The sequence below is a fragment of the Camelus bactrianus genome, chromosome 26 (genome assembly GCF_048773025.1).
Source record: "Camelus bactrianus isolate YW-2024 breed Bactrian camel chromosome 26, ASM4877302v1, whole genome shotgun sequence".
Taxonomy (NCBI): domain Eukaryota; kingdom Metazoa; phylum Chordata; class Mammalia; order Artiodactyla; family Camelidae; genus Camelus; species Camelus bactrianus.
Window position 1 is genome coordinate 32,234,066 of NC_133564.1, and position 24,797 is coordinate 32,258,862.

At 49.9% G+C, this 24,797-nt stretch overlaps 1 protein-coding gene and 1 long non-coding RNA gene across 4 annotated transcripts; one reads left to right on the top strand and one right to left on the bottom strand.

The window, feature by feature from the left end:
- PLAT (plasminogen activator, tissue type) lies at positions 1–24,295 on the bottom strand. Its single transcript, XM_010957889.3, has 14 exons — positions 24,103–24,295; positions 13,471–13,568; positions 12,706–12,745; positions 11,193–11,330; positions 10,029–10,139; positions 9,491–9,665; positions 8,749–8,840; positions 7,386–7,560; positions 5,995–6,080; positions 4,510–4,705; positions 4,280–4,416; positions 3,820–3,960; positions 2,691–2,857; positions 1–848 (listed from the first exon to the last, which is right to left on the bottom strand). Exons 2-14 carry the CDS (start codon positions 13,543–13,545, stop codon positions 690–692), a joined length of 1,692 nt encoding a protein of 563 aa, XP_010956191.1. The 5' UTR covers positions 13,546–13,568; positions 24,103–24,295; the 3' UTR covers positions 1–689.
- Positions 16,261–21,154, top strand: LOC123617640 (uncharacterized). Of its 3 annotated transcripts, none has more exons than XR_012502352.1 (3): positions 16,261–16,411; positions 16,524–17,835; positions 20,602–21,154. It is a non-coding gene; the product is annotated as an uncharacterized LOC123617640 (long non-coding RNA). The 3 variants fall into 3 exon arrangements; XR_006725805.2 differs by lacking the exon at positions 20,602–21,154 and having other exon boundaries at positions 16,524–16,778; positions 17,574–20,593; XR_006725803.2 differs by lacking the exon at positions 20,602–21,154 and having other exon boundaries at positions 16,524–16,664; positions 17,574–20,593.
- Positions 24,296–24,797: the final 502 nt, after the last annotated feature.

The window sequence follows — 24,797 nt, forward strand, 5'->3', positions numbered from 1 at the left end:
TATGTGAAAAATATATCCAAATTTATTATCCCAGTACAGTATCACACAGGTTGTGGCAACAGGAAAAACAAAGATGGATTGATGTAGGGCCTACTTTATCAGTTATTAAAATGATACACATCTCCTGTTCTATTAAGAGGCTTATGAAAAGAAACAAAAGAACTACACTGTACACAACCGGATTTCCTTCCAAGAGCTGGAGCTGGAGTGAGGGAAAGCCCGACATTTGATTTAGAGACTAGATTTAAGAAGCATGATCTGGCCAGCCAGCCCAGCCCTTATTAGGAGGTCCCTGCTGGGCTCCCTGGTGACCATAAATAGACCTTCTATTCCTAATGCAGCCCTTTTTTCCCTGAAAAGATCTAGTTATCTTTGCGGAGACGTGGTTCCATCTGTGCGGTCCCCTTCCCAAAGCAGCTCACGTTGACGGAGGAGGAGGTGGGCTTGGCCCTGGATGGTGGTACCCCGGAGGGGTTGGCACCGTCTTCCCATCTGACCAAGTACATTTGAGACCTGAGCCCTGAAAACTTCCAAGTGGGAAGAACCTGTGAAAATCCACCCTCCCCCTCCCCCACGCGGGCGGTGTGCTGGCTGCTGGAGAAATCCGTGTGACGAAGCAGCAGCCTTGGTGCGACTTCGTTGCTGGGGGAAGCAGGGTCTCGTGCTTCAGGGAACCCGGGGGCTCCTGGTCATGGACGCGTGTTGTCTCGGATCCAGTCCAGGTAATTAGTAACCTTGGTGTACACGCCTGGAACGTCCTTCTGCCCACAGCCGAGGCCCCAGCTGATGATGCCGACCAAGGTCATGTGGTTGTCCTTCATACACACCAGGGGGCCGCCGGAGTCGCCCTGCGGAGGGGAGGACCGGTTAGCTGTTTGCAAAAATGCAGACCCTGGGTGTGGGGCGGGGCGCGGGGGAGGGAAGTGAGGGTGAATGTAGTGTTAATATCCTATTTCTCAAAGTGCTTAGCTCAGGGAGGGACATTTTATCTCCCCGATCTTAGTTCTCTAGAGAATTAGGTTGTGTATCTGCTGTAAAGTGGAGCTGAGATAATCGCTCAGACATCTCAGGTCTCCACCCCGGTTGTAACTCCACCACTTACTAGCTTGCAGCCCCAGGCTCCCTGTGCTTCAGCCACTAAGACCTGCAAAACTGAGATCACCCTACCTCCCTCATCAGGCTGTTCTGGGACTCCACTGGGAGAAAGCTTGCAAAGCTCCAAGAACAATGCATGACTTTTACTGAAACTACTGGTAACTGTTAGCTGTTATTATTGAATCAAAATGATTCAGTTTTGTTTTTAACTTGATGCTAGCTGATAGATCATGGCTTCACTTTGTCTTCCACCTTTTATGACTGTCATTCTAGGTGGTATGGTTGAGGTGTCTGAAGAAATTATTCAAAAAAGAGACCAAAGGCTGTCAAGGGACCAAGGGGAGGACAGGCTGGTATAATCAATGAGTGAGATCAGTAGGACTTTGTTTTTATCTATTTTGTATATAGTACTTTGTATCGGGTAATCTCAAACGCCTAATTTATCCCTCCCCTCTCCCTGCCCCGTAACGATGAATTTGATTTCTGTGTCTGTGTTTCTATTTTGTAAATAAGTTCATTTGCGTTATTTTTAAAATTCCACATATGAGTGATATCATATGGTATTTGTCTTTCTGTCTGACTTCCTTCATTTAGTATGATAATCTCTAGGTCCATCCATGTTGCTGCAAATGGCATTATTTTATTCCTTTTTATGGCCGAGTAATATTCTATTGTATGTATACACACACACATCCCCCCAACATCTTCTTTATCCAGTCATCTGTCAATGGACATTCAGGTTGCTTCCATGTCTTGGCTGTTGTAAATAGTGCTGCTGTGAACATCGGGGTGCATGTGTCTTTTCAAATTAGTCTTCTCTGGATATACACCCAGGAGTGGGATGGCTGGATCATATGGTAACTCTATTTTTAGCTTTTTACGGAACCTCCATATTGTCCTCCACAGTGGCTGCACCAGTTTACATTCCCACCAACAGTGTACGAGGGCCCCCTTTTCTCCACACCCTCTCCAGCATTTACTATTTGTGGACTTTAATGGTGGCCATTCTGACCAGTGTGAGGTGGTACCTCACGGTGTCTTGTTATCATGAAATACAATTACATACTAGCTCTGATGGGGATGCCAACACAGAGAGCCTGAAATAGTGTGCTTTCCCAGGGTAAAACAAACAAACAAACAAAACCCTCTTATTAGGGCCAAACATGAGTTCCTAAAGCTCCTTCTCACCTATCATCTCCATCCTACATCCCAGTAAGTTGCTTTTCCTCCCTCCCCTTCTACGCAGCAGACTCCAATTCTCCAGCCCTTGAAGAAGTCAAGAATTTTTTAATCCACCACTTTGATAGTCAATTAATCGCCTGGGCTTACAGGAAATCCTGTACCCGGTAGAGGTTCCAATGCAGACACTGGGGGAATTTCCTGCAGTTTCAATTTCTTACGTTTGGGTGACTTTGATCTTTCTCCAGTTGCTTTATTCTCTGAGGCCCGCATCTGGAATCGCCAGCACCTCACTGAGATGAATCACTCCTTTGTGGTTACTACTTTTTTTCCCTTGGTTAAGAACCTGCTGGCCAAGGAACACTTTTGCCCTTGGAGTGGGGGTGGCTTGGGGTAGGAGAGGCGCTGGTGTTTACCTGGCAGGCGTCATGCAGGTTGTCTTGGTTCCCGCCACTTCGAGTGTCTCCAGCACATAGCATGTTGTTGGTGACGGTTCTGTTAAACAAATACTGTGATGTGCAGCGCCTGGATGGGTACAGCCTGACATGAGCCTCCTTCAGCCGCTCAGAATAGAAAGGAGAAGCTGAAAGAGAGGAGGGAATACGTCCTGTGGCTTTAGATTAAGTTATTTATAAACCTCTTGGAAGGAAAAAGCTGAACTTTCCAATAAGAGCTACCATCTATCAGTCGTTTACACATACTAAGTTGAATTCTATGAAAGTGCCAATATTTTATTCTTTTGACCCACAGAAACAGCAGTTTTGTATTGTCTAACCTAGGGTTTCTCAACAGCAGCACTGTTGACATGTGGGGGCCAGATAATATTTTTGTGGGGGGCTGTCCTGTGCACTGCAGGTGTTTGGCAGCAGCCCTGACTTCTGCTCACTAAATGCCCATGTAAACCTCCATCCTGAGTTGTAACAGTAAAAAAAAAAAAAAAAAAAAAAAAAAGCCTGGGGTGATGGTGTTGGGGAGTATAGCTCAACGGTAGAGCGTGTGCTTAGCACACAGGAGGTCCTGGGTTCAATCTCTAGTACCTCCATCAAAATAAATGCCTCCGGACATTGCCAAATGTCTGCTGGGGGAGGTCAGATGCCCCCAGTTAAGCCTCACAATTTAAGGAGGTAGCTAGTCCTCTCCCTTCTTACCAATGAGGAAACTGAGGCTTGGAGCAAAATTAAAATCCAGGTGGGGATCACACTGCTAGCTAGGATGTGCAGTCAGGGCTACCCAACTGCAGAGTACAAGAATCTCACCCTTAATTAACCGCACCCCACTTCTAATCAGAACCTCCTTGAACTCTTCAGCTCTTAAAGCACTTGCGCTACTCAGACTTCTCTGGACCTGCATGGCCCCCCTGTGAGGGAGGGGGAGCGGACGGTGGGGACTCACGAGGCAGGGACTTGGCCCCAAGGTCACGGTGCCAGTGCCTGACCCGGGGCTGGACACCCTTGGGACTACTTTTTCCTCTTTCTGCTCAGCCCCCGCGCGCCCCAGGCCGCCCCGCAGACAGACAGGATGCGGCCGTGAGTTCCTCCCACTCACAGGCCTCGTGCTTGCCGTAGCCCGACAGCTCGCACTCGGTCCAGTCGGGCAGCTGCAGGTCGGCGTCCGGGAGGCAGACGGTGCGGACGGAGTCGCTCTCCTGGGCGCAGGACAGCGAGTCCGATTTCAGCTGCAGCAGCGCTGGAAGGGAGTGGGAGGAAAAGAGCGAGCTTTAAATCTCGCGGATTTGGACGAAGAGGGTGGAGCTTGTGAAGAGAGGGCGGGACTCAGAAAGTGGGGCGGGGCTTGGTAGCGGGGCAGGGCTTGGTTGAGGGGCGGGGCTCGGAAGGAGGGACGGGCTTTGAAGGAGGGACAGGCTTGGAAGGAGGGGCAGGGCTCGGAAGGGGCGGGGCTCAGATGGAGGGGCGGGACTTGAAAAGGGGATGTGGGGCTGCGCACGTGCGGGTCATGTTGTGCCATCTGGCGTTACAGCTGCAGCCCGGAGAGTCTGACATCTTACCAATGTCATTGTCGTAAATGTCGTCATCAAATTCCTTGTGGACGATGTATTTTTCTACTTCAAACACCTGCTCCTCCTCTCCAGGGACCAGCCGGTACGTTCTGCCCAAGACCACCTTGAGATGGTGGGGAGGGAACCTGACGGAGAAAAGGCCTTAGGATGCTCTTCCCCACCGAGCCTGCTTCCAAGACCTTAGAGAGGAGGACCGCCTGCTGGTTCTCATTCCCTACCTCTCCTGGAAGCAGTGGGCGGCGGACAGCACCCAGCACGAGCTGATCAGGATGCCCCCACACAGAAACCTCTCTCCTGGAGACCTCCTGTGCTTGGCGAAGATGGCGGCCTGCCACGGGTGGGAGGTGATGTCGGCAAAGAGGCCTCCTTTGATGCGGAACTGGGGCTGCCTGTACTGTCTCAGGCCACAGGTGTCTGGGCAAGAAAGGGGCAGAACACAGGATCAGACCTGTGCGCCTGGGCTGGGGTCCTGAAACCCATCCTGGCTTCTTGTCTCGAAACCCAGGATGTCTACGGGCCACTGCACTTTTGCAGGTGGTACAGAGTGCTGGTGCCGCCTCCTGAGCAATAAAACCACAGCCTGCGGTTGGCGGTTTTACACCTGCCACGCACTGTATAGACACTATCTTTAACCCGCACATCGCTCGACTTCACAGAGGCTGTGACATTTTTTGCCAAGATCACAGTGGCACCCAGATTAGAACCCAGATCTGCCTGACCCCAAATCCGGGGATCTTTCTGCTTCATTACTAGTCTGTTCCTGCAGCCATTTCTTGGCTTAAGAAATAACGAGGCATCACAGCTTCCTCCCGGGGAATGATTACCCCATTGCTTTCCCATCTACTCAACCTTACCCATCCTTTGGGCCCAAGTGAAATCCTGCCTCCTCAATGAGCTTTTGGAACACTCCTAGCTCTGCAGCTCCCAGCCAGCCTTCTGATCCTGTTCACTGAGGCCTCACCTTCCCTGATCTTGGTTGTAAGTTACCTGGTAGTTGGTGTCTTACCTGCCCCAGTTAAACACTGTGCCCCCTGAGGAACATTCTGGCTGATCTGTGTGTTCACAGGAACCAAGTAATAGCAATCCCTTCCCAATTTCTAAAGTTTCATTTTCTAGCAAAGTGTGCCAACATGAGGTTCACCCCCTATCGTAACCCCGTCCCACTGTGTTAACTGGCTTCTGGGAGAAGGCGGAAGAGCTCACAGCAGGACAAGTTTTGAAGCCCAGGGATGTGGGATCAGAGTCCAGCTCCACCCCGTGGAGCCCGGCGACCTGGGGCAGGTGACGTGACTCAGAGACAGGAAGATGACCTCCTACCACATTGTTGTGAGAATGTGGAAGCACTTTGCTATCTAGGGAGCCACGTGTGTGTGCTCTCCTCCCCCGTGTAGTCACCACCACCACCATCATCATTAACAAAGGCATCTGGAGAGAAAAGCCGGGAGCCTGACTGATGCCTTCTAGGAGAAACTGGTGTGTTCCATTCCTTCCTTTCGCCCCTTCCTGTCACGTGCCCAAGAGTGTGGCCATCCTACTGTTGCTTCCATCGTGGAACCCCTCCTTCCCACCAAGGAAGGCCCGACTCTCCTAAAAATCTGGCAGCTGCGCAGTCTGAACCCCACGGCCCTGAAGACGCAGGAGTGGGCCAAAGAAACAGTCAGGAGTGAGGCTGGGTTGCGAGGGGTGGCCAGGCCGGCCCTTACCGCACTGGGGCAGGTCGCAGTACTCCCACGTCAGCTGGTGGTCCTTCAGCACATGGCACCAGGGCTTGGTGTCCCCGTCTGGATTCCTGGTCATCAGGAGTGAAGGTTTCCAATCACATCACAATCCAGGGAAGAGGGGTAGGAGGCTCAGCTGGGAGGGAGGACCCTGAGCTCTGGACTGGCCCCTGACTCCGGAAACAACTGTCACCTTTTTTTTTTTTTCCTACCATTAACATTACATTCTCATCTCCCAAGAGTGTCAGGGAGGAACTGTGAGCTGTGGTGGGAGGAAACTCAGGGTTTGTTGGAATAAAGGTGCCACATGAGGAGGAAACAGATGAGGATGGAGGAAATGGTTACAGGACACCTCCTTTAACTTGGGATTTGGGTCGAAAAACTGGAGGACCTTTGTTTGCTTTATTTTTTTATTATTTAAAAAAATTAATTTATATTTTTATTTAAGTGTAATTGTTTTACAATGTGTTAACTTCTGGTGTACAATGTAGTGATTTAGTTATACATTACATATACATTCCTTTTCATATTCTTTTTCATTATGGGCTGTTTTAAAATTTTTTATATTATTCTTTTTTGAGCATTTTTATAATTTCACATTTAAAATTTTTATTTTTAAATTTTTTCGGGGGGTAATTAGATTTTTATTTATTTATCTTTAATGGAAGGACTGGGGATTGAACCCAGGACCTTATGCATGCTATGTACACACTCTACTACTGAGCTATACCCTCCCCCACATTATAGGCCATTGCAAGATATTAAATATAGTTTCGTGTGCTATGTAGTAGGACTTTATTTATTTTATATATAATAGTTAGTATCTGCAAATCTCAAACTCCCGATTTATCCCTCCCCACCCTCTTTCCCCCTTGGTAACGATAAGTTTGTTTTCTATGTCTGTGAGTCTGTTTCTGTTTTGTAAATAAGTTTGTTTGTGTCTTTTTTTAAGATTCCACATATAAGTGACACCATATGGTATTTCTCTTTCTTTTTCTGGCTCACTTCATTTAGTATGACAATCTCCAGGTCCATGCATGTTGCTTCAAGTGGCATTATTTCATTCTGTTTTATGGCTGAGTAGTATTCCGTTGTATATATACACCATAACTTCTTTATCTAGTCATCTGTCGATGGACATTTAGGTTGTTTCCATGTCTTGGCTATTGTAAATAGTGCTGCTATGAACATTGGGGTGCATGGAAAGCTTTGCTTTTCAGTTAGTGCTATTGTAGCAAATGAATAGTTTGGACTAGGTAATATCCATGGTTCCCTCCCACGCACTGGGACTTTGCTGTAACTTTCGATGCGAGACCCTCTCCCACCCCCACGGGCCCTCCGCCCCGTCCCGCCCCGCCCCGCCCTGTGCTGCATACCGGCAGTGATTGTGTTTGCCCAGGCCCAGAGCCTGCGCGTTGGTCTTCCACGCCGTGTAAACCTTCCCTATCAGGATCATGGAATTCCACGGCAGGCAGGAGGCCCCGGACGTGGTGAGGCTGCGGGTACCGCGGTACGCCAACCCTTTTCCAAAGTAGCAGTCCCCATCGTCCTCTGGAACACAAGAAATCTCAAACTGAAACAAAGCCGCTTAAATGCCAAAGCAGGCCAGTGCAGGCTTGCAGCGGGGAAACGGAGCTGCCGGCCTGGCACGTCCAAGACAGCCAGCCTGGCAGTGAAGGGGGGAGGGGGGTGACAGCCCTCCTCCCCTTTTCTCTCCTTCAAGCCCTTTCACGTGGGGTGGCTGGTGGCTTCCATCTAGTGTTTCCCTTCCATCACGGGCTGTGGCTTCCTAGGCAGCTGTGTTGAGAGAGACTCTCAAGTGTTCAGGTTAGGAGGGGAACGATGCCACGTTCCGCTAGCGGGGTTATTTCTGGTGCTGCTTGGAAATTAACTAGGGGTTTCCCTGTTTCTGCGAACCTCGGTGCTTCAAGAGGGTGACATGAGAGGAGGCCCAGTTTTCTCAGATTTGTCTGCCAGGGCGCTGAAGGATTTGTTGGGCTTGGAGAGGAAGAGAGAGTAGAAACCTTCAAATGCTGCATATTTTCACCCGTTTGCCCTATTTTACCCTCTTTTCTCCCCCTCTGAAACTGACAAAGTATACTACTCCACACAAATAGCATAATTAGAATGGACCTTTAAAATCATCTGGACCAGGGAATCCCAGTTTATACCAGATCTGGGAGGGTGGGGAGGATGCTTTGAGTTACTCTAAAGAGTCATCAAATTCACAGGTCTGTCAGCATCACCTGTAGACTGAAGGCACATTTTTTGTACGTGTATATTTAGAACTTTAAAACATATTTTTAATACTGTTGTGATAACAATTATTTGTGAAAGCACCACTGAATTCTCAGTAACTTTTTGTCACTTAGTATTTTTTAAATCTGGGTTTTTTTTCTCACATTAAAAGTCTTGAGAGAAAAATTTTGAGAAATAGTTCTGTTAATCAAAAATGGAGAACTTCCAATCATTCTCAAAAGAGCTGGAAACCACCAGTACAGCCCCTCTCTGTAGATGAGGAAATGGAGGGTCAGAGGTGCCCTGAGATCAGCACGGGGTCAAACAGCTAGCAGAGGCCAAGCCTGGGTGGGGACCAAAGCCTCTTGACTTTCTCTGACACCAAAGTGGTTAACTACCAGCCCACTCCCTGTCTCCTCGTTTGCAGAAGGACCATCAGCCCTGTCCTTCTAGATCCTTCTCCCTGTGAGGCTCCAGGGCCAGGGGGGAGGCTGCACTTACTCTTGGAGCAGGCGGGCGTGCTGCAGAACTCAGAGATGTATTTCCCTGCCTTGAAGACGTAGCACCAGGGCTTTGAGTCTTGGTCCGGGTTTCTGAAAATTCAACCAAAGAAGGCCAGGGGAGGTGAAGCATGAATTCTGTCTCTCATATAATCTTGGGTGGAGCTGTGACCCTGTACTTGTCTTTATTTGGAGATTAAGCATGGTTTAAGGAGAGGCACATGGGTGCCATGTTGACAAAGGGGTGGTCAGTGATGGGGGGTTTTCAGTGTTAACTTGGCTGGGCTCTTGTGCCCAGTTATTCAATCAAATTCCCAACCAAGGTGGTACTGTGAAGGGATTCTGTAGACGTGGTTCACATCTACAATCAGCTGACTTGAAGTCAAGGAGAAGATCCTTGAGAATGTGGGTGGGCCTCATCTAATCAGGTGAAGGCATGAAGAGCCAAAGTGGGGAAGAAATTCTGTCTCAGGACTGCAGTATCGACTCCAGGCTAAGTTTCCAGTCTTGGGGGCCTGGCTACATTTTCCAGACCTGCCAGCTACCTAAGCATGCATCAAGTCCTTAAAATCTATCTATCTATCTATCTATCTATCTATCTATCTATCTATCTATCTATCTACCTATCTAATGTCCTATTTGTTCCCTGGAGGACCTGAGGGATCTGACACAGGGCCTTCCCCAAGGGTGGCAGCTTCTTCCCAGAGGAAAAACCTCCTTGCTGGGGAGGGCGGCCCTCTCACCTGCAGTAGTTGTGATTTCCCAGGCCCAGCTTGATGGCGTCCGGCCTCCGTCCGCTGTAGGGCTTCGAGGCCAGCCCGCTGCTGTTCCAGTTGGCACACTCGGCCCCACTTTCCACTGTGCTCCACGTGCCCCTGTAGGTGACACCCTTGTCCTTGTAGCACGTGGCACTGGCATCTGATTGAAAGCAGGACACACGACATCTCACATGTGAATTCCCCTTTCGCTGAGTTTCCAAAGGGGGCTCCCCTCTGCTCTGTCATCACCCCAGACTGGGGAGGTGGGCTGGCGGCTGCAGCTCCTGGGGGTGCTGGGGGGTCACCCCACTGACAAGGGCAGAGCCAGACTCCAGGTTCCCGCCCAAGGCTCTGCCCGTTGGGCCCAGTGCTTTGGTTTCCTAACCACCCTTGGGTGATCCTTCCTGCACCACCAAGACCCCACGATCCTTGCCCCTGGCTTCCTTTCCTTTCTGGGTGGGTCTGGGGGGTAGGATTTCACACTGGCGGGTCCCTGTCTCACACCCACCCACCTGCCACTCACCGATTTCACAGCGCTTCCCAACAAACCCTTCAGGGCACTGGCAGACGAACTCTGAGGAATAGAGGGCCTGACGACACGTTCCCCCATTGAAGCACCTTGGTTCGCTGCAGCCTGTCAAGTATAAGCCAGGAAACCCCTGCTTACTGTCCAAGCAGCGCCGACATTTGATGAGTCAAAATCAAAGGCTGGTCTCTACCTGCAGGTCCGATGCTAAGGACTTTACAAAAACTAACTCATGGACTCCTCACCGCAAAGTCCACACTACTATCCTCCCATTTTACAGGTGGGCCAGGTAAGGCACGCCGCCTTTCCTGCTTTCTGCTCAGCACCATCCCCCTGGCCTGGGGCCAAGCATGCCTGAGTCCCCAGGTGAAGGCTGGACGTGCTGGGGACCATGACGGACAAGGCTTGGACCCTCTGGCTGAGATGGACACATACTTTTTTTTTTTCCATTTTCATATTCTTTTTCACTGTAGCTTACTACATGGTATGGAATATAGTTAGTTCCCTGTGCTATAGAGTAGATTCTTGTTGTTTATCTAGTTTATATATAGTAGTGTGTATCTGCAAATCTCGAATTTCCAATTTATCCCTTCCCACCACACCAGTAACCATAAGTTTGTTTTCTATGTCTGTGAGTCTGTTTCTGTTTCGTAAATAAGTTCATTTGTGTCATTTTTTTTAAGATTCCACGTATGAGTGAAATCATACAGTATTTTTCTTTCTCTTTCTGGCTTACTTCACTTAGTATGATGATCTCCAGGTCCATCCATGTTGCTGCAAATGACATTATTTCATTCTTTTTTATAGCTGAGTAGTATTCCATTGTGTGTATGTGTGTGTATGTGTATATAGATATATACCACAATTTCTCTACCCAATTCATCTGTTGATGGACATTTAGGTAGTTTCAATGTCTTGGCTATTGTAAATAGTGCTGCTCTGAACATTGGGGTGCATGTGTCTTTTCTAATTAGAGTTCCCTCTGGTTATATGCCCAGGAGTGGGATGGCTGGACCATAGGGTAAGTATATTTTTCATTTTTTAAGGATCCTCCATACTGTTCTCCATAATCACTGCACCAAACTACATTCCCACCCACCGTGTAGGAGGGTGCCCTGTTCTCCACCCCCCCCCCAGCATCTATCGCTCGTGGACACGTACTTCTGACAGGCACCGAGTGGCACTGGGGCTGGCCCCCGTTACACCAGCAGTGCTCCACCCGGTTGCCCCTGAGCAGGGGCCGCAGCCACGACTCGTGTTGCTGGTATACCATCTGTGTTTTCTCATCTCTGCAGGTCACTGTAACGAAAAACAGACGGGCCTCTTTAGGGCCGGACTCACCCTAAATTGACGCCAGCCCCTGTCACCCCCCCCACACACACACACGGGTCCTGCTCACTTTCAGAATAATCCATCCTTTCTTCCATCTTTGCTTTCAGCCAGAAGACAACAAATATTTTGTCACTGAAGCCTCCTTCTATTGTTTTTCCTCTGATAGGCCCTTGTTTTGAAAGAATTTATCTATCAAAACACATTTAAGTAACACTCTAATTTTTAACTTTAATTCATCAAGCATATACACATGTATGCGGTTGCCTATCGGAGTTTCTGAGCCACGTGAGTCTTACCCACACTGAGATGATGCTTTGCTGGCCCGAAACAAAACGAAACAAAACAAAACAAAACAAAAGGACATTTTAGACTGTGCAGAAAATGTGCTTCTTCCATTAGTATTTTTGCTACAACAGGCGTTGAAGTATGCCCATTAACACTCTTGCCCTCTTTCTCTCGGTTTGCAAACCAGAATGCCACCTTTAAAGATCTTGAAATTTAATGAACTGTACTGACAGATGCTCCCTGCAAACAATAGTGTTGTTTCTTTAGAGGGTCTGGGGGTGGGGGCCAGGGTCCGCCTGCAGGAAACACTGTGCTGTCCAACAGCGAGGGCAGAAAGAGGGAAGCCGTGACTCACTCTGAGGAAACTTCCACTTTAAAAGGGGTGTTGCCGAGTCTTCCAGACCCAAAGGAAGTAGGTCATAAGGGAAGAGAGGTGATTTGGGACCTGCAGCTGGGCTTACTGGTTCTTTAAATCAGAGTCTAGACAACCAGGCCATTAGCATTTTCATTCTTGCGATCGTATAGTGGGAATGTTCCTGGGGTTTCTAGCATCAAATCTAGATGCGGCCTTACAGAGAAAGTCTTCCCGCAGCACCTCCGTGAGGTAACCCAGGCCAGTCGTCCCTGTGTTACGAACCACAGAAATGGAGACACGGAAATGTTCGCTAACAAGGATGCTGAGTCGCGTCCGGGAGTGCAGGGATCACAGCCCAGGGAAGGGCCCGGGAGCACCAGGACAGCGCAGGCTGGCAGCTGTGTGACCCTGGGAAAGTCACGCAGTCCCTCTGGGCTCTGTTCTCCTCTGAGTAACAGCACTTTGGGCTGCGGAACTCGCAGGCTCCCAGCAGCACGCGACTCCCGGTAGCCTGATCCCTTGAGAGCGAACCTGTTCCCTGTCTTCTCTGAGCCTATGTGAGTGGGGACACGGCATCTCTGCAGAGTGTCACCTTCAGGGAGGCTGAGTAAGCTGGGAGAAGAAAATCCCTGACAGAGCCTGAAGCACCCTGAACCCCGAGATCGCCCCCTTGGACCCCTCTCCAGCTCAGTGACAGCTCACCTCTGGATCTGCTTCCTCTCCTGGGCCGCCTGTGGGATTCCTGCAAAGACACCAGGGGTGGAGGAAGGTCAGCGCATGCAGGGCGTCTTAAGAATAAAGGTGCAAAGGTGATCAAACCAGATGACCACCATCAACCCACCAATCAGATGCCATCCGCCCAGAGCCCCGCCCCCCCCCACCCACCCAACTCAGGTAACCAGCCCAGGCGGAGTGTCCACCACCTTCCTGTCTAATTCTTCCTCCCCTTCTAGACTAGTGGGTCCAGAAGAACGTTCTGCATGACGGACATGTTTAATATCTGTGCCGTCCAAGATGGTAGCCACTGGTCACTGGGGCCACTGAGCACTTCACGTGTGGTGTGATGGAAGTGAATTTTAAGTTTTCAATTTAACTTACTTTAATGTTTTTGTTTTTTAATGGAGGTACTGGGGATTGAACCCAGGACCTCATGCATGCTAAGCATGTGCTCTACCACTGAGCTATACTCTCCACCCCACCACTCGTGACTTTTTTAAGTCTTTTTATAAATATAAAAGCTGATAAATATATAAGCTTGCCTGCTTCCATGACTCACAGCACATGCACGTACTGTCTTTTATAAATCCTCTATGGATTCATTCAAACATGTCCTTTAAAAACAGCTCCAAAGAAGGCATTGAGCAGCAGTGTTTCCTCTAGTCCCCACGAGTGCCTAGGGTTCACGCCTAGCTCCCAGCATCCTCCACCGAGGGGAGCATGTCCAAGTGCATCACCGCACACCCCTACCTGGCTCGGCGAGGCAAAGACGGCTCCCCAGAGCAGCAGCACACACAAGAGCCCCCTCCTCGTGGCGTTCATCATGTCCTCAGCGTGTCTGTGAAATTCTGGAAGAGGAGAGGGAAAAAGCTTAATCGTGTGATGTGAGATGTCATAGAGAATGTCAAGGTTCAGGAACCTGCTGGTCCCTCCAGCGTCAGCTCCCACAGCAGGAGAGGCCACGAAAAGTGTCTGGAAGATGGCGGTTTTAAAATTGTATATATTTTTTATTGTGGTAAAATATACGTAACATAAAATTTACCAGCTTAACCATTTTTAAGTGCCCAGTTCAGTGGCATTAAGTTCACACTGTTGTGCAAACATCACCACCATCCAGCTCCACACTTTCATCTTCCCAAACTGAAGTTCTGCACCCACTAAACAGTAACTCCCCGTTCCCCTGGCAACCACCATCCGACTTACTATGAGTTCGACTATCCAGGTACCCATATAGATGGACTTATACAATATCTGTCCCTTTGAGTCTGCCTTATTTTGCTTGGTATGATGCTCTCAAGCTTCATCTATGTTGTAGCGTGTGTCCGAATTTCCTTCCTTTAAGGTTGGGTAACACTGCGTTGTATGGATGGACTGCGTCTTGTTCATCCATCCATCCATTGATGGATGTGGGTTGCTGGAAGACGGTTTTGCCCAGACATTTCTGTGGGCTGAAGGCTGAGACCATTTCTGGCACTTCTTGGCAGCCCTGGGCCTCAGGGCACTGGCTTGATTTCCCTGGATGTGAACTCCTACCCTGGGGCTGACTAACTGGATGGAACTGCAGTAATGTCCCGTCTCTGACTTTTTCAGAGGAAACCATAGGAATTCGGCACATCACAGAGCCAGCCTACCTCAGATTGCCTGCATCCTCCACTTACAACTCCCATGCCTTGTCTTCCAACAAAGGAAGGTCTCCCCGCTGCTCAATCGGCAAGCCAGCTCTTTTTTAGAGACCGGCCCCTGTGAAGTGCAGATTTGCAGAAAGGAAGGGAGGCATCTGGTTTGGATCACTAGACTCAGATCTTCCTGGACCCACATTCTTGGTTCTGTGTACCTTTGCCCAGCGATCTGGCCCCCAGCAGCTCAAAGTGGGTTAGTTGGTCGGGTGTTATTTTGTGGTTTGGCAGCCCCCTCGCTCCCTCGTCCGCAAGAATTAAATCAGGGCTTTTCTTCCCTTGACTCACTTCCCTTCAGTCACAACAACACAAGGTCCCTCCCCCTCATCCCAAGGATGCCAAGGGTCCCGTCGGTTCAGAAACTTCCAGGACTTGCATCCTGGCCTGGCTCCTTTCCTGTTGGGTGGACTGGCCCCTCAAATGGCCACAAGCTCCCTTCAGAGCAAGGACAGAAAATAAAGGGAGGGTGGGCTGGTTGGGAGTGACCTGTGGAGGGGACAAGAGAGTCTGGTCCCTGAGATGCCCCGGGCTCAGAAGCCAGCCAGCATGCCCCTCTCCCACCGCCCCTGCCCCATCGCAAAGAAACAGAAAGAAGCCAGGATCTGAGCCTTTGTTCCAATCTGGCCGGCCCAAGGCCCCTTCTGGGGCAGGCTGGGGGTTGCCACCTCGGGGCCCTTTACTCACTCAAAGCAGGAAGCTTGCTACTATTCACAGGTTTCAGGCTGTTCCAGAGAAGTAGGGGGTTGAGGCCATCCAAACAGGAGCGCCCAGGGACTCTTCTGATCACAGGGAACCCCTCCAGCTGTCCTCAAATGTCCCCTTTCTCCAAATTTTCCCCAATACCCCCCATTTACCCCTCTGAATTTCATCCCATTACTTAGAACCTTTTAAAATACACCTTCGTCAACACCTTCCTTCCTTCTTCCTGCTGTTAATCATTTTTCACCTGTTTAGAGGGGCACCCATCCTTTATTATGTCAGCCAAGCCTTGGGGACAGGGAGAGCTCTACCCTCTGAGGACTCGAGGGGGAAATGCTGAATGAGACCCTGAACCAGCCCCGAGCACTGAGCACCGGAAACTCGACGCAGCCTCCTCCTCCAGCCTGCCTGCCAGTCCCTCCACTGGGCTCACTCTCCCTCCCACGGGTTGCGGGGGTGGTGGAGTCGGGGGGGGGGGGGACTGGATGCTTGTCCAGTTACTATGTAATTTCAAGAACTCAAGATCTTCTTCAGTGGAATACCCTCCTAGATGTTGGGAAATTGCAAAGCGAGACACAAAGGATTAAGATATTTGCATTCCCTGGACAAATGGGGGGGGGGTGCTCGTGGGCGTGAAGGCACCAACAGCTGCAACTTAATTTTTCTTCTGGTTGGGGGAAGAGGTCATTAGGTTTATGTATTTATTTTTAAGGGAGGGACTGGGGATTGAACCCAGGACGAGGGATGCTAAGCGTGCGCTCTACCACTGAGCTGTCCCCCCCCCCCCCCAGCAGCTGCATCTTGTCCAGCCCTTTGGCAACTACAGACTCAGCGCAAAGGGGAGAGGAGTGTGTCTGCCTTCTGCTCGGGACAGTCGGAGCCTGTCTCTCTTTCTATCGGTCCTTATCTTCCTCCGCCCCCTTTGGCCCTGCTGGGCCGGGAGCTGACCCAGTAACAATGAGTCTCACACAAACCACGTGACGGCTCCACCCTCGCTGCGCAGAGGCAATGCGGCAGCTGGTCGGGCCTGGTGGGGTGAGAGGATGACAAAGGAATGAGCCAGCCCACCTGCAGACAGGCAGTGCCGTCCCAAGGCCGGGGAGCCAGGGAGAGGGAGGAAAAGTGTGTCCTGGTCTTGCCTGTGTGAGAGGGGAGCGTGCAGATCTGGGGGCAGTGCCTGGACAAGAAACGAGTGAACACTGTGAACTCGGACTGGACTCGGAGCAGGGGGTCCCCTGCCAGGGTGAACTGCAACCCTGGCTCGTGGGCTCCCACCAAAGGGAGGGGCCCGAGTGCCCATGTGAGGTTGGTGGGAGGTGAGATTTGAGGAATAAGCTTAAGAAGTCCTTTGAAGGAGGCTCATTTTATACATACAAAGACTTGTAATTTTTTTTTCTGTGTTTTCTTCCTTTTATCTCTACTTAATAGTTTCCCAGAATCAAAGAACTGAAAATGCAAGGAAGCAAGAGGAAGGAAAGAATGGACGCAAAGAAAGAAAAGGAAAAAGAAAACCACCAGGATCGCTGACTTTCATGGGGCTGGAATTCCTGAATCACTGGACGCATCCCTGTATGAAGGGGGCAGCGGGATGGTTATATGGCCCGTGGTCCCCAATATCCCAAGGCCCCACCCCTGGCAGGCCCACCCTGGCCCACAACGTCAATTTTTGCAGACTTGCAAAAGGTACCCTCTCTGTGGATGGAGTTGAGTAGACACAGAGTTTGGCAAGTTGACAAAAAAAAAAAAAAAAAAATCTACAAATTAGAAACATCAGGACACGTGGCCGAGAAAGCATGGCCTGGATTTCCAGGCTGCCTGGGTGGGCATCCTCGTGCGGGACCAGCCCGCGCGTCTGTTTCCAGGGCGGCACTGATCTGCCTGCCCGGATGCCATGCGGGGTCCTGCTTGGCTGTGGAGACAAAGTGACTCTGTTCTCTGGCCTCTAAACAACCGTGAATGATGACTGCTCCGGGGGAGAAGGGAACAATGGTCTGGTAACCAAGGAAGGGGGGGGGGTCCGTCTCCCAGAGCCATTGTGGGAAACCAGCCACGCTGGCCAGAAGCACAGGGTTTGCGTCTGCAGTGGTGCCATGGGGGTGTTGATGGATGAGCACCAGTTTAACGGCCAGAATCTGGATGGGGCGAGGCCGTGGGAAGGGACAGCCGGAGGGAGGGCCTGGGGAAACGCAGTGGAAGGTGGCCCCAGGGACTTTTACTGCCCTTTGCCTGACCCGTCCTGCCACTGTCCTCCAACCTTCTCCACCTGCCCCCAGAAACATCTGCTCCCAGGGAAGGAACCGATAACACTAGCTCACCTAAGGTTAATGTGACCGAATACCAGTAAGTGTGCTGTCTTTCCAAAAAGTACCTACATTTTGAGACATAAAATCGGCTCCCAGGGATGCAAAAACCGAGTGGGCTGGACTCAAGGTTTCCTTCAGGGCTAACCCTCTGTGGTTTCTGTTGTTCCGAGAACAGATGCTGTAACGAGGGTTCCATGCTGTGGGAACTGTGAAACACTTAGAAACGGGGACCGGTACGCAAACAGTAACCTGAGCTGCAATAATGGCCCTGGACGCACGCAGTCGGTCTGATGTCTGTGATTCTAGGGACAAACTGTGCAGTGGCCCCAGATATGAAAGGACTCGAGGACTCTCTTAGTTTCCACGCTTGGCAGCAAGAACAAGGCAGCAATGTAAGCAGACTGGAGGAGGATGGAGATTGCAAGGGAAAGAGAAAGGTAAGTTGCTACTAGTATCAAATTTTACACCGTGGGCAAGGGTTGCTAACTTAATCTGTGGTGAAGGCGATTCTTGGGTTGTTATTGCTTTGCAAAGCTGCTCTCTGGAGATCTGAGTAAGAGAAAGTCAGTCTCCAGCAGCACAAATACCCCAAGATGACTCATGACTTTAAACCAAACAACACTCTTCCTCCATCCCCCACCACCACGCCAGGAAGGATGCCAACAAATTAGAAAAGAAACGGTCAGAATTCCTTGGGACAGCAAAGGCGTGTCACTAAGTCAGGATGAGAGGGGAGGTGAGATGGGGGCGGTGGGGAGAAGCGGGCCTTGGGAAGGGGGTGTAAGCTCCCCCCAGAAAGCGCACCTGTTGTCTGGACCAGCGTCGGAGCCCAGCTCAGAGACATTAATTATCCTGGTGGCTCTGGTCCCACCCCTACAGGTCCCACTTTTTATAGAGGTCATGCACTCAGGATAAAAACCATCTTCACCATATCCAAAGTTATATGAACTAATTGTATTGCTTTATGCTGTGACCACAAAATATTATACAATGCACCCTTTGTTTTTTATTTCATTAAAGGAAGTTTAATTAAAAAAAATTTTAAGAAATTGGCATCGTGGAAGCAAGTCTTAGTGTTCTCAAAAAGATAGTTTTCTTTGTGCGCACACTTATTTTCTCTTTTCCTGAACGGAAGGGACGTTTTCTAACTAGGGAACAAGACAAGAACATGCTTTTATCTGATGGGATGGAGTCCAATGAGGTGAATAGAGTGGCTTCCTCTCCTGTACCCTGCATGCCATCCCCTCCCCGCATTCTCACTCAGTCACTCAGGGTGGAATTCTCGCCAAAGCATCTTCAAAATATAGGCACCTGACCTGTGTCTGAATTTTACACGACGTTAACCTGGCCACTCAGAACAACCTGTACTGAGCACTGTCATTGCCTCAACTCTCAGCCCTCTGCCAGGGAGTCCTGATTATCTGTGGGAACTCAAGGAGTGCAGTGGTGGTGGGTCTAGCAAACTAGAAGTCCATCCTGCCTCCTCCTACGGTAAAAACAAAAGACACCTTTTCCTGATGAACTTAGATCCTTGTCAGCTGGCAAAGCTAACACCATCGGTCAGTGCAGCAAGGTGTTATCCCTGGAACCTGAGTCTTAACAAATCTGCAACCTCGTGTTCATCTGATAAAGAGTCCTGCTCAGCCATCAGGTAGTTCCTTCTACTCCCTAAAGCAAATGTCACTACATGTAATTAAATACACCATCATTGGGTCATTCTTCAGTCCCCTTGCAGATTTCAACACACTTGGATCGGGGAAAAATGTTCTGAAGCTTTGAATGCCTCCCTACCTGCGAAATTTGTCCACACGTCAGGAGGCTCACGTGAAAGCTGACGTGATAGCCTGTTTTTGAGAAACGTGTGTGGATTAATGCCACCTACTCATCCGGTACGGGAGGGCTTACCACTTGCCAGGCACCCATTGAATCATTTAAGTCAATGCGATTAGCTCATTTTTACGGATCAGAGAATTGAACTTCAAGAAAGTGTAAGGAACTTGCTCCGGGGTGACGTGTCTTGTAAGGGGTGCCATCGGGACTCAAGCCCAGAATACCCAGTTCTGTCAAAAAACCGACAGTCGGTCAGTCACTCTGTCCACAACCCTTACTGATGCTGGACCATCACGTTTTTTCATGTGCTCAGCCTTTGCTGTTGGAGGGGAGTGGCTGGTGGGAATTCAAGGAGGGGGCCCCAGCTTCAAACTCCATCCCCTACTTACAGGCTGGGTGTGGTTCCCCATTTTTTCTATTGGGCTAATCCTTTCCACCCTGCTGAGTTGTCATGGCAACCAGGGCAGAAGCATGTAACTTATACTGTCAGGAGTGCCCTTCAGACCGGGGAGTGTCAAAGTTTACAGCTTCTCCCTGGAATGAGGACTAGGACTAGGAGGGAAGCCAATTTCCATGGGGTCATCCTTAAGTTCAAGTGTTAATATCAACTCTGGTATCCAAGATCATCTGGACATCTTGTGATAACCTGTAACTGGATTCTTTACAGTGGGTATCAAGTTTCACATCCTTCATCTCTGTGCACAAATCAGTATTACCAGGGGCCACGATTTCCCGGATTACCAGGTGGCATCTTTTATCTGATTTTTCTTGTTCAGTTTTTTTTTTTTCAAATTTGCCTTTCCCAGGCTATTTACAGCAAACAGTCTGGGGCAACTCTGGACTCTCAGAGGAGACCAGAGTTAGTGGCCAAGGTGGCTGGAAGATAAGGCCTGAGATGCTGAGTAAGGGCTGTCTGACACAGACCACATGGGTGTTTGAAAACCGGCGACATTAGGCAAGAAAAATAAGAAAACTGAAGCTTCTTAGATAAAAATCAAAACAAAAAACCCCACAAATCTTCCCTTTCTTTCTGCAACCCAGGTGGCAGACACTGTTTCTTGCTGCAATGGGGCAAAAAAAAAAAAAAAAAAACAAAAACAAGTTCCTGTTTTCTGTGAACAGTGATCACAGGTGAAGCCAGCAGAGAGCAAGTGAATGGTGGGCTTTCTGTTTTAGATGATCTGTAGGTTACTAATGGCTGCCCACTGAGCCTCCTTCTGCTACCTTCAAGGAAATGCCCCAGCAAAGGTCTCTAATTAAGGGACTTGGGAACTTTCTTGGGCGCCTCCTTCCTGCCTCTATCAGACCCCTCATCCTATTCATCTCCACCTCATACCCCTAATTATTCTGGTTTCCTCCTTTTAAATTCACAGGTGATGACTACGTATCACCATCAAACACAAGCAGCAACCATGCACCATGCATGGGCTCCCTGGTGGAAAGACATATGCTCTGTCCTCAAAACCTCCTCGTTTAGGAAGCAAACAGACAAGTCACCGTCACAGCCCAGTGAGATCTGTGTAGGGGGTGGCGGCGGTGCTGGGAGGTGGGAACGCAGAGGAAGGGGTCCCCTACTGAAATGCGAGAGACGGGATATAGCTCATTCTTGCTGGTGAGGGAAGCTGGTCAAGTTCAGCTTTCTGCAATGGATGCTGTATAGACTGTTTATGGAACAAAAGTAGGAGTGAGCCAGGCAGTGGAGGGGAGATACTGACAAAGCACAGCCCCAAGATGGGCCCCCTGTTTGGGGTCCAGGCTCACAGCATCAAGCAGCTGGAACCCCTCAATCTTCAGTGTGAACACTTCTCTTTGTGCAGAGGTGTATGAGTCACGCACCCCAGGCTCTCCCTCCAAAAGCATCCCTAAGAGGAAGTGTGGCTTTGAAAGACCAGGAGTTCTAAGGATGTAGGGACCTTACGGGGAGGAGTTCACTTTGTATTCCCTAATGTCTGGTTGTAAGTCGAAGGAATATTTGTGACTATGTAATAAACAGAAAAGGCTCTTCATTCAAAGGGCTCCCAGGATCTGGGTTCAGCCTGACCTCCAGGTGGAATCAGGCTTTGTAGGTCGATTCACAAACGAACCGCTCCAACCCACTGTGTATCTGTCAGGAGCATCACGCAGTCATCCCGTGCAGCTCCGCTGGCCCCGCTGGCCAAGAGTCACGCTCTGGGTCATGGTCATGGGCGTAGATGGTGTGGGCAGCTGCTAAAGACACCCAGTTGGATCAGTTCTACAAGAAGAAGAGCTGTTCGCATTTCCTGGGGAATTGTGATCGGCACCAGAACATGCCTGAGCCGTGCCCTCCAAAACTGTCTATGAAATGCCTGCCGTGTGCCCAGCACCTAGTTCATTTCCCCTTCCTATTAGGTCTTAACTTTCAGGCGATCGAGAGGTTTATCTGGCCCTCTATGCCCTTCTACAGAAATCCTTTTCCCAGGCAGGATAGTGGAATATAAAATGTACAAAATATCACTAGGACAATCTACTGTCATTATAGGTAAGTAGACACTTAAGCCAAGATCAGGAGATGATGTGGCTGAACTCGGGGTTGGACCAACGCGGACGATCTTTAAGATTCTTTCTCCCTCGAACTTTCTATGAATCCAAATCATCCTCACTTTGTAAATCTGGTTTAGTTTACGTTTTTTTAATTTGTTTGTTTTTTGCAAGGGGATGTAATTTATTTAATTTTTTTTAATGGAGGTACTGGGGATTGAACCCAGGACCTTGTGCCTGCTTAGCTATACCCTCTTGAGCTATACCCTCCCCCTTCAATCTGGTTTAATTTGAGACCCACCACATGGTTTTGTGAGCTGGTTGACTTTAGGATGAGGTTAACCACCTGAAATTATAGACAGAAGTTTCCCTCTGCAAAGCAAATGACCCAGAGAGGGAGTGAACAGAATATTCTGGTCACTCATTGTCCATCTTGGCCATCTTATCAGAACAGATCTGAAAATCACTCACAGAAAAGAAAAGTTTTATTCTGAGACTGCCGATGCCAAATAGTCATTGAAACTGAACATTTCAACTCAAAACCCAAATGTTGCCTCCCTTCCAGACACTGGATATTCAGAGAAGCACATGGATTTTGAGTTTTGACTAGAACTAAGTGCACTTTTAATGCTACAAACCACATTGCCACCTCGGCCTCTGATCAAAAAAAATCACCTGCTGACCCTCTGGAATATTTGGAAGATCTCCAGCCAGCACAGCTCCTTCCAAATAACGATCTAGCCAAAGGGCCACTTATGCCACTGTAAAACCCTGGAACAGGGAGTACTCCTGGAGGCAGATTAGTGACAGGACCCCCTTGGATGCCTGGGTCCCAGCCACCCATTTACAAAAAGCCTTACGTGGTGCTGGTGGTTTCATGTCACAGCACCAGAGTCGTGGCTGGATGCTGGTAACAGTCGTTTGAAACGTACTGGTCCCCAGCTCTGCTCGCCAACATGCTGATCACAGTATAATAACCGGATCACTGCTGGTCCCTCCGAAGCAGGGACCATCTCAGGCCGGTGAGGAAGCGACAGAGAGCAGCATCGTCACTGGGAGAATCTGATACCGGGGCTCACAAAATACACCGAGCAGGTCTTGGAGAGTCTGCACAGAGACCAGGCCTTTTGGGCAGAGAGTAGCTTTCATTGGCTCTTGACGGGAGCCAGAGAACATTTTAGGGAGAATAAATTGATGGGTAGGCTGGAGCTATTTCTGCTCCAATATTCATGGCATCTTGGCTGGGGCCTGTCTGCTCTGACCGGCATCTATTGATCTGGGCCAGTCAGTGTCTGGTGTCTCCAGCCCACGGGCCAGAATTACTAGGGAATCCTTTTGAGGCAACTCCACTTACCAGTTGTATCTGAGAATTTCTTCATGGGATCTCACACACACACACAGAGTTTTTTTCTGTTTCATCAGATGGCTGCAGGAGACCCCCATGACCATCCACAGAAATCATCATTCCCACATTCTTTTGAGCATGAGTTTGTCATCAGTTAACCTGAGCACTCCTTCCCTCCCTGCACCTCCCTCCCTCCCTGTGAGGCTAAGAAAATAAAGATAATAGCAGTGAAAACCTAGAGAGCCTTTGGGAAGAGAAAAGTTTGCTGTTATTTTCCCCTGTAATTGAAAAGTTCTCAAAGAAGCCATCCCTTTGCACCTGGGCAAAAAGCCAGAGGCCGGGGGGGGGGGGGGGGGTATAGCTCAGTGGTAGAGCATCCTGGGTTCAAGCCCCAGTAGCTCCATTAAAAATAAATAAATGAATAGATGAAACCTAATTACCTCCCCCTTAAAAAAAAAAAAAAAGCCAGAGGACAAAACCAGCTGCGGAGGTGGGGAGTGTGGGGGGACCCCAGACACATGTCTCTGACTGTCCCCTCTCCTCTCTCCCAGCACTTCCCACCTGATGACTCTGAGGACAAGTCCCTCTGCCCAGCCCCAGCCTCAGTTTCCCCGTGGGCTCACCAAGGGGGCTGCCCAGCCGAACACCCACGCCAGACGCCCCCAGGCAGCCCTTTGCATGGGTTGCCTGTTGGTCATGAGGTGCTCCATTGCCTATTCAGGGCAGTTCTGTGTCATTCTGTTCACTTTCCCCTCTGCAAGCGGAGATCCCTTCTACAGGAAATACACCCGACCTCCCCTCTCTCTTCCCCTGGCCCGCTGGCCCTCCAAACACTTCAAACACTTCAGCCATCCCAATTAGATGCACATTCCGAAAGAAAGCTCCCCCGCTTGCACATTCTAGCTAACCCTCACTTTTTGCCTGAATTGCCAAGTCGGTCCCGAGTTTAGATGTCCCTTCATTGGCTCAGAAAGACTTTTAAGACAAAGAAGAGGAGACGGTGGACAGAAAAGCACAGAATTCAACCCACCTCCACCGCTGCTGTTGTCTTCTTTCTTTCCCTCCTTCCTCCGAAAGGCTTTCTCTCCAGCCCTGGGCTCTGCAGGACCTTGGCTCCAGTCCCCCCGCACCGATCTGGCCTCCTTTAAATCTCAAGGCAGGGGGTGGGGTCGGAGGCCCTGGGTGGGCGGGCTTCTCTGCAGCCGGAGGATGCCCAGTGGACCGCCACTAGAGAGCCAAGCCAGGGCGGACCTGTTTTTATAGAGGGGAGGAAGTTCCCCATGGAAGCAGCACAGCCCATCCTGGCTTTGGGCCAGGCTGATTATTCACAGTCCTGATGTCACAGGAATTCGGGAGTTGGACAGGACCCGAAGAATCATCTTTCTTTAGAATCCTGGTCTTAACCACCCAAAGGGACCCCGAGGCTTAGCGGGCTCTAAGCCCCTACCGGAAAAGAGGCATTTACAATTCTAAACAAATACACACAGAGGAGACTAGGGGTGGGGGGTGTTCTTCTGGAGTCTCCAGCAGTAAGTAACTCTGCTCCTCCGGACACAAGAGGTTGGAAGGGCTGGACGGGTGGGCCAGCTGCCCTCGGGGCAGAGGAAGCTTCAGGGTTGGAGTACCTGGGAAGAGGGCGGGGGCGGAGCTCACCTGCTCACCCGCAGTGGAAAGTGCCCCAGCCCGGAACCAGCCACACACCCCAGCTCTGTCATCTCGGGTGAA

Coding starts and splice junctions, on each gene's coding strand:
- PLAT (XM_010957889.3), bottom strand. CDS start 13,545: ATGATGAACGCCACGAGGAGGGGGCTCTTGTGTGTGCTGCTGCTCTGG. Junction 10,140..11,192: donor CCACTCGGTGCCTGTCAGAA/GTACGTGTCCAC, acceptor TATACTTGACAG/GCTGCAGCGAACCAAGGTGC. Junction 7,561..8,748: donor CACGCCCGCCTGCTCCAAGA/GTAAGTGCAGCC, acceptor CTTGTGTTCCAG/AGGACGATGGGGACTGCTAC.